The 11,851-nt window shown below is 50.7% G+C and overlaps 1 protein-coding gene across 2 annotated transcripts in view; it reads right to left on the bottom strand.

Annotated features, from left to right (window-relative positions):
* LOC124020014 (liprin-alpha-1-like) overlaps positions 1 to 11,851 on the bottom strand; it is a 91,359-nt gene that overhangs the window by 74,111 nt on the left and 5,397 nt on the right. For both annotated transcript variants that reach the window (XM_046335434.1, XM_046335435.1), the window contains exon 2: positions 8,681 to 8,938. In XM_046335434.1, coding sequence (XP_046191390.1) covers positions 8,681 to 8,938 — 258 coding nt within the window. The remainder of the gene's footprint in view (positions 1 to 8,680; positions 8,939 to 11,851) is intronic.

The raw sequence follows: 11,851 nt of genomic DNA, 5'->3' as shown, positions 1-11,851 counted from the left end.
CAACCCCTCAGTCAGCAGTGAACTGTCCCGACAACCCCCTCAGTCAGCAGTGAACTGTCCCGACAACCCCCTCAGTCAGCAGTGAACTGCCCCGACAACCCCCTCAGTCAGCAGTGAACTGCCCCGACAACCCCCTCAGTCAGCAGTGAACTGCCCCGACAACCCCTCAGTCAGCAGTGAACTGTCCCGACAACCCCTCAGTCAGCAGTGAACTGTCCCCGACAACCCCTCAGTCAGCAGTGAACTGCCCGACAACCCCCTCAGTCAGCAGTGAACTGCCCCGTCAGCAGTGAACTGCCCGAACCCCCTCAGTCAGCAGTGAACTGCCCCGACAACCCCTCAGTCAGCAGTGAACTGCCCCGACAACCCCTCAGTCAGCAGTGAACTGTCCCGACAACCCCCTCAGTCAGCAGTGAACTGTCCCGACAACCCCTCAGTCAGCAGTGAACTGTCCCGACAACCCCTCAGTCAGCAGTGAACTGTCCCGACAACCCCTCAGTCAGCAGTGAACTGCCCCGACAACCCCCTCAGTCAGCAGTGAACTGCCCCGACAACCCCCTCAGTCAGCAGTGAACTGTCCCGACAACCCCCTCAGTCAGCAGTGAACTGTCCCGACAACCCCTCAGTCAGCAGTGAACTGTCCCGACAACCCCTCAGTCAGCAGTGAACTGTCCCGACAACCCCTCAGTCAGCAGTGAACTGTCCCGACAACCCCGCCAGTCAGCAGTGAACTGTCCCGACAACCCAGTCAGTATAGTTTACTACTAACTGACAGGGTTGACAGTGAAGTTCACTACCGACTGTGAGGGTTGAGGGGCTGTGGATGTATGAGCACGCTGCCCTGGAATGTTGGTACATTCCACTAGAGGGGCAACTCTCTGGGGAGAGGGAAAGCAGGAGACGTGAGGGAGGGGTGTGGCCCTATTAGCAAGCAGGCTGATAACTTTCAGGTAAAGCCACTCCCCACCTACACAGTGCTTCCCAAGACCAGACAGAGAGGAATTGAAACATTGAAATTGAATTAAGAGGAAGAGAGAGAGACAAAGACAGAGAGACCGGGAGACAGAGAGAAAGGAGAGAGGGACAGAGAGAGAGGGACAGAGAGAGAGGGACAGAGAGAGGGACAGAGGAAAGGGAGAGAGAAAGGGACAGAGAGAGAGGGACAGAGAGAAGGAGAGGGAGAGGGACATGGTGTGTAATGGTGCCAAATAAAAGCAATGGGATGACATGGCAGGAGGGGGTGGGGGGCAACACATATTATTGCTATAGGTCCCCCTCTTACAGTCTGGCTCCATAACCAGTCTCTCTCACAGTGCATTGGAGGCACCTGTAATTAGTGCATGTTTGTCCTGTTACCCCAGGTTACCATGAATTAGCTAGGCTAGTACCCCGACAATGTCAATCTGAGGGACAAAGAGACCAATCAGTCACGTCAGAGGCACCCCCTTCCTGTTCCAGCTTTATAAGTCAGATATGCAGCCACTGAGTCCAGCCAAACGAAACAGCAACCCCCTCCAATAGCTAGGTGTCCCCCCCCAACACCCGCCACCCCCCCAACAGCCAGGTGCCCCCCCAATAGCTAGATGTCCCCCCAACAGCCAGGTCCCCCCCCCTCCAATAGCTGGTGTGTCCCCCCAACAGCCAGGTGCCCCCCCAATAGCTAGGTGTCCCCCCAACAGCCAGGTACCCCCTCCAATAGCTAGGTGTCCACCCAACAGCCAGGTGCTAGGTGTCCCCCCAACAGCCCTCAGGTCCACCAGTGAACTGTCCCGACAACCCCCCTCAATAGCTAGTGAACTGTCCCCCAACAGCCAGGTGCCCCCCAATAGCAGGTGAACCCCCCCAACAGCAACCCCCTCCAATAGCTAGTGAACTGTCCACACCAACAGCCAGGCAGCAGTGAACAGCCTAGTACCAAGCCCTCCTGGGCACCAGTCTTTCACATTCCACAACCTTTACTAGTAAGAATGTCAGGTGGTTCCTCAACTCCTCAGTGGGGGATTGCAGTGAACTGTCCTGACGTGGTGTACTGAACTCACACCATCACCTAGCAGAATGACAGACTGGTTCCTCTCTCCCTGGGCTCACACATCCTGACGCAGTGTACTGTAGACACCATCACCTAGCAGAATGACAGACTGGTTCCTCTCTCTTCCTGGGCTCACACATCCTGACGTGGTGTACTGAAGACACCATCACCTAGCAGAATGACAGACTGGTTCCTCTCTCTTCCTGGGCTCACACATCCTGACGTGGTGTACTGTAGACACCATCACCTAGCAGAATGACAGACTGGTTCCTCTCTATTCCTGGGCTCACACATCCTGACGTGGTGTACTGTAGACACCATCACCTAGCAGAATGACAGACTGGTTCCTCTCTCTTCCTGGGCTCACACATCCTGACGTGGTGTACTGTAGACACCATCACCTAGCAGAATGACAGACTGGTTCCTCTCTCTTCCTGGGCTCACACATCTGATAAAGAGTGTCACCATCACCTGCAGTTCAGAGTGGTTCACTCTCTGTGTACTGGGGGCGCCCCCACAGACAGAGTGTAATTAGCCCATCACCTAGCAGTTATGACAGACTGGTTCCCTCTCCCCCAAACAGGCTCACACACTGATAAAGACATTCCCAAACAGCAGGGTGACCTGTCCCAAACAGCAGGGTGACAGACAGTCAGCAGGGTGAAACACACATCCCAAACAGCAGGGTGACAGACAGCATGTTCCCAGCAGGGTGACCCGACTCCACAAGGTCCCCCAAACAGCAGGGTGACAGACACGTCCCAAACAGCAGGGTGACAGACACACATCCCAAACAGACAGACCCATCCCAAACAGCAGGGTGACAGACACATCCCAAACAGCAGGGTGACAGACACATCCCGAGCCCAAACAGCAGCAGGTGACAGACACATCCCAAACAGCAGGGTGACAGACACATCCCAAACAGCAGGGTGACAGACACGTCCGAGCAGCAGGGTGACAGACACGTCCCAAACAGCAGGGTGACAGACACGTCCCAAACAGCAGGGTGACAGACACGTCCCAAACAGCAGGGTGACAGACACGTCCCAAACAGCAGGGTGACAGACACGTCCCAAACAGCAGGGTGAGGTCCCCGAGCTACAGCCGGGACTGGAAGTTAACTGGTGGGTGGTAGCAGTGCAGAACCCAATAAAGATGAAAATCCTTAGTTTGCATTTCTAGAGCAGATAAAAAGTGAAGAACATGTCTAGGAATTCATTTCCATCAGCAATAGAACTGCTTCTCTTCAGAGTTCCGCATTCTGACGACCACCCAAGGCATCAGTCCATTTCTGCCCCGAACAAATGGTTAAAACACTCTGTCTTCCTCTCTGGTGCACCAGATGTGAGAAGGGTCGACAGGAAAGCGAGGTGTTTCCCAAGGACAGTGTTACGCCGTGTGAGGTCAGCGACCGCTCTAAAGAATAGAAGAGAAGCTAAACGGAATGAGGAACAAGGTATAAAACTGGGCAGGGTACAGGAAACCAACAGCTTTTTATGGGATTCTCATCCTATTGTCCAGCTATGGAGAATACAACTATAACTCTTCCCCTCCTCTGGATAACACTAGTGTGATAGAGTTTAATGAAATTAAACTTTGTTAAGTTTCTGATGTGCTTTTGTATCAGTGCCGGCCATCGTCTGGCGAGCCCAGAACAGCTGGTTTAATTGAACTCCAGGTCCTTGTGCATTATTAACAGAGGACACCCAATCCCCTCAGGGCCCGGTTCACAATGTAAAACCACCCAATCCCCTCAGGGCCCGGTTCACAATGTAAAACCACCCAATCCCCTCAGGGCCCGGTTCACAATGTAAAACCACCCAATCCCCTCAGGGCCCGGTTCACAATGTAAAACCACCCAATCCCCCAGGGCCCGGTTCACAATGTAAAACCACCCAATCCCCCAGGGCCCGGTTCACAATGTAAAACCACCCAATCCCCCAGGGCCCGGTTCACAACCCCAAAAACCACCCAATCCCCTCAGGGCCCGGTTCACAAGGTGTAAAACCACCCAATCCCCTCAGGGCCCGGTTCACAACGTAAAACCACCCAATCCCCCAGGGCCCGGTTCACAATGTAAAACCACCCAATCCCCTCAGGGCCCGGTGCACAACGTAAAACCACCCAATCCCCTCAGGGCCCGGTGCACAATGTAAAACCACCCAATCCCCTCAGGGCCCGGTTCACAATGTAAAACCACCCAATCTCCCCAGGGCCTGGTTCACAATGTAAAATCACCCAATCCCCTCAGGGCCCGGTGCACAATGTAAAACCACCCAATCCCCTCAGGGCCCGGTGCACAATGTAAAACCACCCAATCCCCTCAGGGCCCGGTGCACAATGTAAAACCACCCAATCCTCTCAGGGCCCGGTGCACAATGTAAAACCACCCAATCCCTAGGGCAGTTCACAATGTAAAACCACCCAATGTAGAACCCCTCAGGGCCCGGTTCACAATGTAAAACCACCCAATCCCCTCAGGGCCCGGTGCACAATGTAAACCACCCAATCCCCACAGGGCCCGGTGCACAATGTAAAACCACCCAATCCCCACAGGGCCCGGTTCACAACGTAAAACCACCCAATCCCCAGGGCCTGGTTCACAATGTAAAACCACGAGGATGTGCCTTGTGAGAGGGACTGAAACCCGAGCCTCCATCATACACACATACAGAGAGACAGACCGACCAGACGGGTGCAAGGCTTAATCAAGAGAGAGAACCTTTTCTTTATTACAGTAGAAAGAGAAATGCAGGACTCTACTACCTCGGCTACAAACAAACTAATATTAACCAACAGCTGAAGACACGGTCAGTCTGAATAAAGACCAATCAAAGTCCACAACCAAAGCCAGAACAAAGGTCACTTCAGGGAAGGAATTTCATTAGACAAAATGTACTCACCAGCCAAACCACAGACGTTCCTGAATTTACCTCAGAGACACAGTATACAAAACGGAGTTATTCTCTGGTTGAGGTGCTTCCTGCCCATGACCTACCCAGTTCAGATACGTAATTGACATGAACACTTTAGAATTACACCGCTGGTTCTGATTACGGACTGTGACATGCATGTCACAGTCCATAGGACTACTTCCTGTAGGAACACAATCTTATTTACCTTTATCTAACTAGGCAAGTCAGTTAAGAACAAATTCTTATTTTCAATGACGGCCTAGGAACAGTGGGTTAACTGCCTGTTCAGGGGCAGAACAACAGATTTGTACCTTGTCAGCTCGGGATTTGAACTTGCAACCTTCCGGTTACTAGTCCAACGCTCTAACCACTAGGCTACCCTCTGCCGCAACCTTCCGGTCCACTCTAACCACTAGGCTACCCTGCCGCCCTCCACTCTAACCACTAGGCAACCTTCCCAAACAGTGGGCCCCCCATCCACTAACATGGGTCCAGTCTCATCTCACCAGAAACCTCTCCAGCACTCCCACCAGTCAGACAGGCCTAGCAGTGTGTGTGTGTGTGTGTGTGTGTGTGTGTGTGTGTGTGTGTGTGTGTGTGTGTGTGTGTGTGTGTAACTGGTGTGTGTGTGTGTGTGTGTGTGTGTGTGTGTGTGTGTGTGTGATCCGTGAGGTCAGCAGTGGCCGTTACAGAGGGTAGGGAGGATTAAGCCCATCATACATATTCTAGCACCGCGTGACACAGCAACGGCAGTTCATCTGACGGACGGACAAGTGCTTTGTGTAACCTTGGAGAGCGTCCAGAATGACAACAGAAGGTTAAAACCCAGGCCTTTTACACTGGCTGGTTGAGGGACTACAGTAATAGGGAGGGGCTTACCACCCCCCCCCTTAACCAGAGTCCCTGTGGAGTATCAATCACTAAGGCCATCTGCTGAGGGAGAAGGCTAATTAGGGCCTTTCATCCCGTAGCTAAACACACACAACAAAATGCAGCTAGTGTGGACTTATACAGCAGGTTCCCTCTCCGCTTGTGGGAACAAACTCTACTCTCTCTCTACCCCAGTAGTCTAGAATTAAATGGTATATTTAAGCAATAAGGCCAGGGTGCAGGGGGGTATATTGGCCATATATCACAAACCTCTGAATTAGAAACTGTTTTCCAACTTAATTAGAACAGTAAAAGAGAAATGTTGTCATACCCGTGGCATACCTGATTTAAACAGCTGATCTAGCCAATCAGGGCCATTGCGGGCTATCGACCACCCAATTGTGAGGTTTAGAGTGCCTTAGAGTGTTATCCACCACCCCCTCAGGGCAGCTATTTGTTCAAATGTAAAACCAGAGCAGTGTAAACCAGGGCCATGTGCACAATGTAAGCACCACCAATCCCCTCAGGGCCTACAGGTTGTATCACAAAACCACCCAACACCATTACAGGGCACCGGTTTGACCACCAGCACACCAGCAGCACCAGCTTCCGGTTCTCAATTAATTGGGTAGTCAGGGCGGTTTTCTAGGTTCCAGCCATCTATTGGCTCGGTTCAACGTAACGTAAACCACCTGACCCCTGCAGGGCCCGGTTCAGGAAACCTAATCTCCAACGGTCTCCCTCAGGGCCCGGTGCACAATGTAAAACCACCCAATCCCAGGTGGGCCCGCAGCATGGTAAAACCATTTTAGTCCCCTCAAGGCCCTCACAACGTAAACCAATGAATCCCCTCGAGGGCCCGAGTTCACAATGTCAAATCCCCCATTAGCCCTCTTCTGTAGACAATGTTTAACCACCCAATCTCTCCTCATGGTGGGCAAACCTCACACCTAGGATAGGAGGAGAGGGGTGGTCACAAGAGAAACCACCCAATAGTTCCAGGTTCCGGTTAAAATGTCAGAAAAGAAGTCGCCAATCACATACAAGGACAGGTTCACTCGGATGCTCAACCAGTGTCCCAATTGATCTTTACTGATCAGAGTTGAACATGGATCAACAGACAACATGACAACTCCTACAGGGCTCAATGCTCAACTTCAACGTGCCTCACCCAAAACCCCAAGGGACAGGGAAACCCTCATCTCTCCCAAGGTGGTCATTCACAACAACCATTGTATTTTCTTCAATTTGACTCTGACAAATCACTAGCCCATTTCAACAACATCCTTACAGATCAGAAAGTTAATCAAGAGCTGATGACACCTCCTGCCAGATTACTGCCATAGACAGAGGGCACTTTAGACTACTACCCACGCCAGAACACTGGGCCGCTGCCATTAACCCAGCTCCAGACACTGGGCCGCCAGACACTGGGCCGCTCAAACTCACAACAAAACAAACCCAAGGTCTTTCAGACAGAAACACCCAGGTCACTCAACAACACCCTGGTCCAAGTCAACTCCACCAACAGTATCACCTCAGCTGATCCAACACACCCAGGCCATCATACAGTAACACCCAGGCCAAACAGAAACACCCCCCCCGCTATTCGGACTCCATCTTCCAGATAATCTACTTCCTGCGCAAACCTTCAATCTTATTCTGCCTCCTCAACCCTAGGCTCCCCATCTGCATTCAAATCAGTCCCATCTCAAGAAACGGCTGGAACAGGGTAGTGGCAGCCACGCAGGGAGAGAACAGGGTCATTTGCAGTGAGAAGACAAACACAGTGGGACTGGCCTCCAACACACAATCTAGGCTACCCTATTGCACTAACTGGTTACTGCAATGTTGCTGATGTATGCATTTAGTAAACCAAAACTACTTGGTAGCTCTGTAAACCTCTCCTAGTCTCATCTAAACAGTTCTAGCCCCCTCAAAGCACTCCTCCCTCAACTGCAATGACTTCCAAAGCCTCTTTTGTGTAACCTTTGTTAATCCAACTCCATGAATGATCAATAATGGGCTTTTCTGCAACCGGTTTGGATTAAGCCCATCACATATTCTAGCACCGCGTGAATGAAATAATGCAGTTTATAATGATAATAACAATGCCATTTAACCTTGAGATCCCCTTATCAAAGACAACTGAAGGTCATGCTGAGGGAATCAAACCCAACTATCCTGGCCTTGAAGGACCATTAAAGGACGACTGAGAAATGGCCCCCCTTAACCAGAGTCCCTGTGGAGCATCAATCACTCCCATCTGCTGAGAGGGAGAAATGGCTTCTTCATTTTCATAAAATGCTAAACACACATCCACAAAGTTAGTGTGGACTTATACAGCAGGTTCCCTCTGCTAAACAAACTCTACTCTCCTAACTCTACCCCAGTAGTGAGAGAAATGGCTTCTTCATTAAATAAAATGCTATTGGTCACATCCACATAGTTAGCAGATGTTACTGGGGCTGTAGAGTCTAGATTAAATGGTATATTTAAGCAACAACAAGGCCAGGGTGCAAACACACATATACATCACAAACACTGAATTAAAAACTGTTTTCCAACACTAAAATTAGAACAGATCTGAAAAGAATTAAATGTTTTCATTAAATACGGTCTGATTTACCACAGCTGTCAGCCAATCAGCATTCAGGGCTAGGACCACCCAGTTTGAAACAGGCCTTATGTGATTTCACCATATATCAAAAGTAACAAATAAAAACACAGAGCAGTGTAAACCGAACCCATGTGTCCTGTACAGTAGCATCAGCAGCCTCACTATCTACACCAGCAGCACCAGCAACACCAGCAGCACCAGCACCACCAGCAGCACCAGCAGCACCAGCTTCAAGTCTCTTACCTGGGGCAGGGCGGTGTTAAGCTGCCTCTGCAGCGAGTCCCTCTCGTGGCTGACCTCGTGCAGCTTGCCCTGGGTCAGGCCTAGGTTCTCCTGGGTCTCCCTCAGCGTGTCCAGTAGCCGGTCGCGTTCTTCCAGCATGGAAACCATCAGAGATTCAAAGTGCCCCTCCGAGTCCGAATGAAGAGGCGAGCCAGACCCCCGCCGGCCACCCGAAGGCCCCTCCGACTCGCTGATGGTGGGCATCACCTCGCACATCATCTAGGATAGGAGGAGAGGGGTGGAGAGAGAAAAGGGAGAGAGGAATGGGAGACGGAGAAAATGTCAGAGAAAGAAGTCGCCAACACATACAAGGACAAGGCCTCGGAGCTCAACAGTGTCTTGATCTTTACATCAGAGTTGAATGACTGATCACACATATCAGGATCAATGACAACTTCACTAAGCGGCGCTCTCCGTGGAAAACTGTTACGAACAGGGAAACATGAAACCGCAAGGTGATCATGAACATACAACATTGTATTTTCTTCATGTTTGACTCTGAGGAAATCATTAAGTTCATTCACAACCGAGAGCACAGAAAGATAGCCTGGGTGGACTGGACTCCTGCCAGCACTGCCACGATGGGCCGCGAGACACTGGGCCGCCAGACACTGGACACATCCTGCCAGCACTGCCACGATGGGCCGCCAGACACTGGGCCGCCAGACACTGGGCCGCCAGACACTGGGCCGCCAGACACTGGGCCGCCAGACACTGGGCCGCCAGACACTGGCATCAACAGAAACACCCAGGTCATCAACAGAAACACCCAGGTCATCAACAGAAACACCCAGCCCACCAACAGAAACACCCAGCCCACCAACAGAAACACCCAGGCCATCAACAGAAACACCCAGGCCATCAACAGAAACACCCCCCCGGCTAGCGAACAAGATAAAGGTCCGGCGCAATGTGACAACAGTACTCTCACTATCTCCCCATCTGCATTCAATAAATCAGCAGCTCAAGCTGTTGTCTGAAGGGTAGTGGCAGCCACGCATGGAGAGAACATTCATTTGCAGTGAGAAGACAGAACACAGTGGGGAAGGCCTCCACACACAATCAGGCCATATATATTGCACTAACTGGTTACTGCAATGTTGCTGATGTATGATTTAGTAAACCAAAACTACTTGGTAGGTCTGCTGTAAACCTCTGTATTAAACAAGAGGAGAGCCCAGTCAAAGCACTCTTTTCTGCAACCGGTTTGTTAAGCACAACTCCATGAATATAATGGGCTTTTCTGCAACCGGTTTGTTAAGCACAACTCCATGAATATAATAATGGGCTTTTCTGCAACCGGTTTGTTAAGCACAACTCCATTAATATAATAATGCATCTAATTATAATGATAATAATTAATGCCATTTAACAGATGCCCTTATCCAAAGCAACTGAAAGTCATGCTAGCGGGAATCAAACCCACTATCCTGGCGTTGCAAGTACCATTTTCTAACGACTGAGAAATGGCCCTGGTCCGCGGAGAGAAATGGCCTTCGTCACGGCCCTGGTCCGCAGAGAGAAATGGCTTCTTCATTAAATAAAATGCTATTGGTCACATCCACATAGTTAGCAGATGTTACTGGGGCTGTAGAGAAATGCTGGTCTTCCTAACTCCAATAGTGTAGTATCTAACAATTCACAACAATACACACAAACACACATATACATACACACACACTGCTCAAAAAAATAAAGGGAACACTAAAATAACACATCCTAGATCTGAATTAATTAAATATTTTTATTAAATACTTTTTTCTTTACATAGTTGAATGTGCTGACAACAAAATCACAAAAATTATCAATGCGAATCAAATTTATGAACCCACAGAGGTCTGGATTTGGAGTGGACAACCACACTACAGGCTGATCCAACTTTGATGTAATGTCCTTAAAACAAGTCAAAATTAGGCTCAGTAGTGTGTGTGGCCTCCACGTGCCTGTATGACCTCCCTGCAACGCCTGGGCATGCTCCTGATGAGGTGGCGGATGGTCTCCTGAGGGATCTCCTCCCAGACCTGGACTAAAGCATCCGCCAACTCCTGGACAGTCTGTGGTGCAACGTGGCGTTGGTGGATGGAGCGAGACATGATGTCCCAGATGTGCTCAATTGGATTCAGGTCTGGGGAACGGGCGGGCCAGTCCATAGCATCAATGCCTTCCACACTCCAGCCACATGAGTTCTAGCATTGTCTTGCATTAGGAGAAACCCAGGGCCAACCGTACCAGCATATGGTCTCACAAGGGGTCTGAGGATCTCATATCGGTACCTAATGGCAGTCAGGCTACCTCTGGCGAGCACATGGAGGGCTGTGCGGCCCCCCAAAGAAATGCCACCTCACACCATAACTGACCCACCACCAAACCGGTCATGCTGGAGGATGTTGCAGGCAGCGTCTCCAGACTGTCACGTCTGTCACATGTGCTCAGTGTGAACCTGCTTTCATCTGTGAAGAGCACAGGGCGCCAGTGGCGAATTTACCAATCTTGGTGTTCTCTGGCAAATGCCAAACGTCCTGCACGGTGTTGGGCTGTAAGCACAACCCCCACCTGTGGATGTCAGGCCCTCATACCACCCTCATGGAGTCTGTTTCTGACCGTTTGAGCAGACACATGCACATTTGTGGCCTGCTGGAAGTCATTTTGCAGGGCTCTGGCAGTGCTCCTCCTTGCACAAAGGCGGAGGTAGCGGTCCTGCTGCTGGGTTGTTGCCCTCCTACGGCCTCCTCCACGTCTCCTGATGTACTGGCCTGTCTCCTGGTAGCGCCTCCATGCTCTGGACACTACGCTGACAGACACAGCAAACCTTCTTGCCACAGCTCACATTGATGTTCCATCCTGGATGAGCTGCACTGCCTGAGCCACTTGTGTGGGTTGTCGACTCCGTCTCATGCTACCACTAGAGTGAAAGCACCGCCAGCATTCAAAAGTGACCAAAACATCAGCCAGGAAGCATAGGAACTGAGAAGTGGTCTGTGGTCCCCACCTGCAGAACCACTCCTTTATTGGAGGTGTCTTGATAATTGCCTATAATTTCCCCATGTTGTCTATTCCATTTGACAACAGCATGTGAAATTTATTGTCAATCAGTATTGCTTCCTAAGTGGACAGTTTCATTTCACAGAAGTG

This window comes from Oncorhynchus gorbuscha, unplaced genomic scaffold (assembly GCF_021184085.1).
Source record: "Oncorhynchus gorbuscha isolate QuinsamMale2020 ecotype Even-year unplaced genomic scaffold, OgorEven_v1.0 Un_scaffold_748, whole genome shotgun sequence".
Classification (NCBI taxonomy): domain Eukaryota; kingdom Metazoa; phylum Chordata; class Actinopteri; order Salmoniformes; family Salmonidae; genus Oncorhynchus; species Oncorhynchus gorbuscha.
Note: the sequence above shows the minus strand (reverse complement) of the source record. Positions and strands in the feature narration are given on the sequence as shown.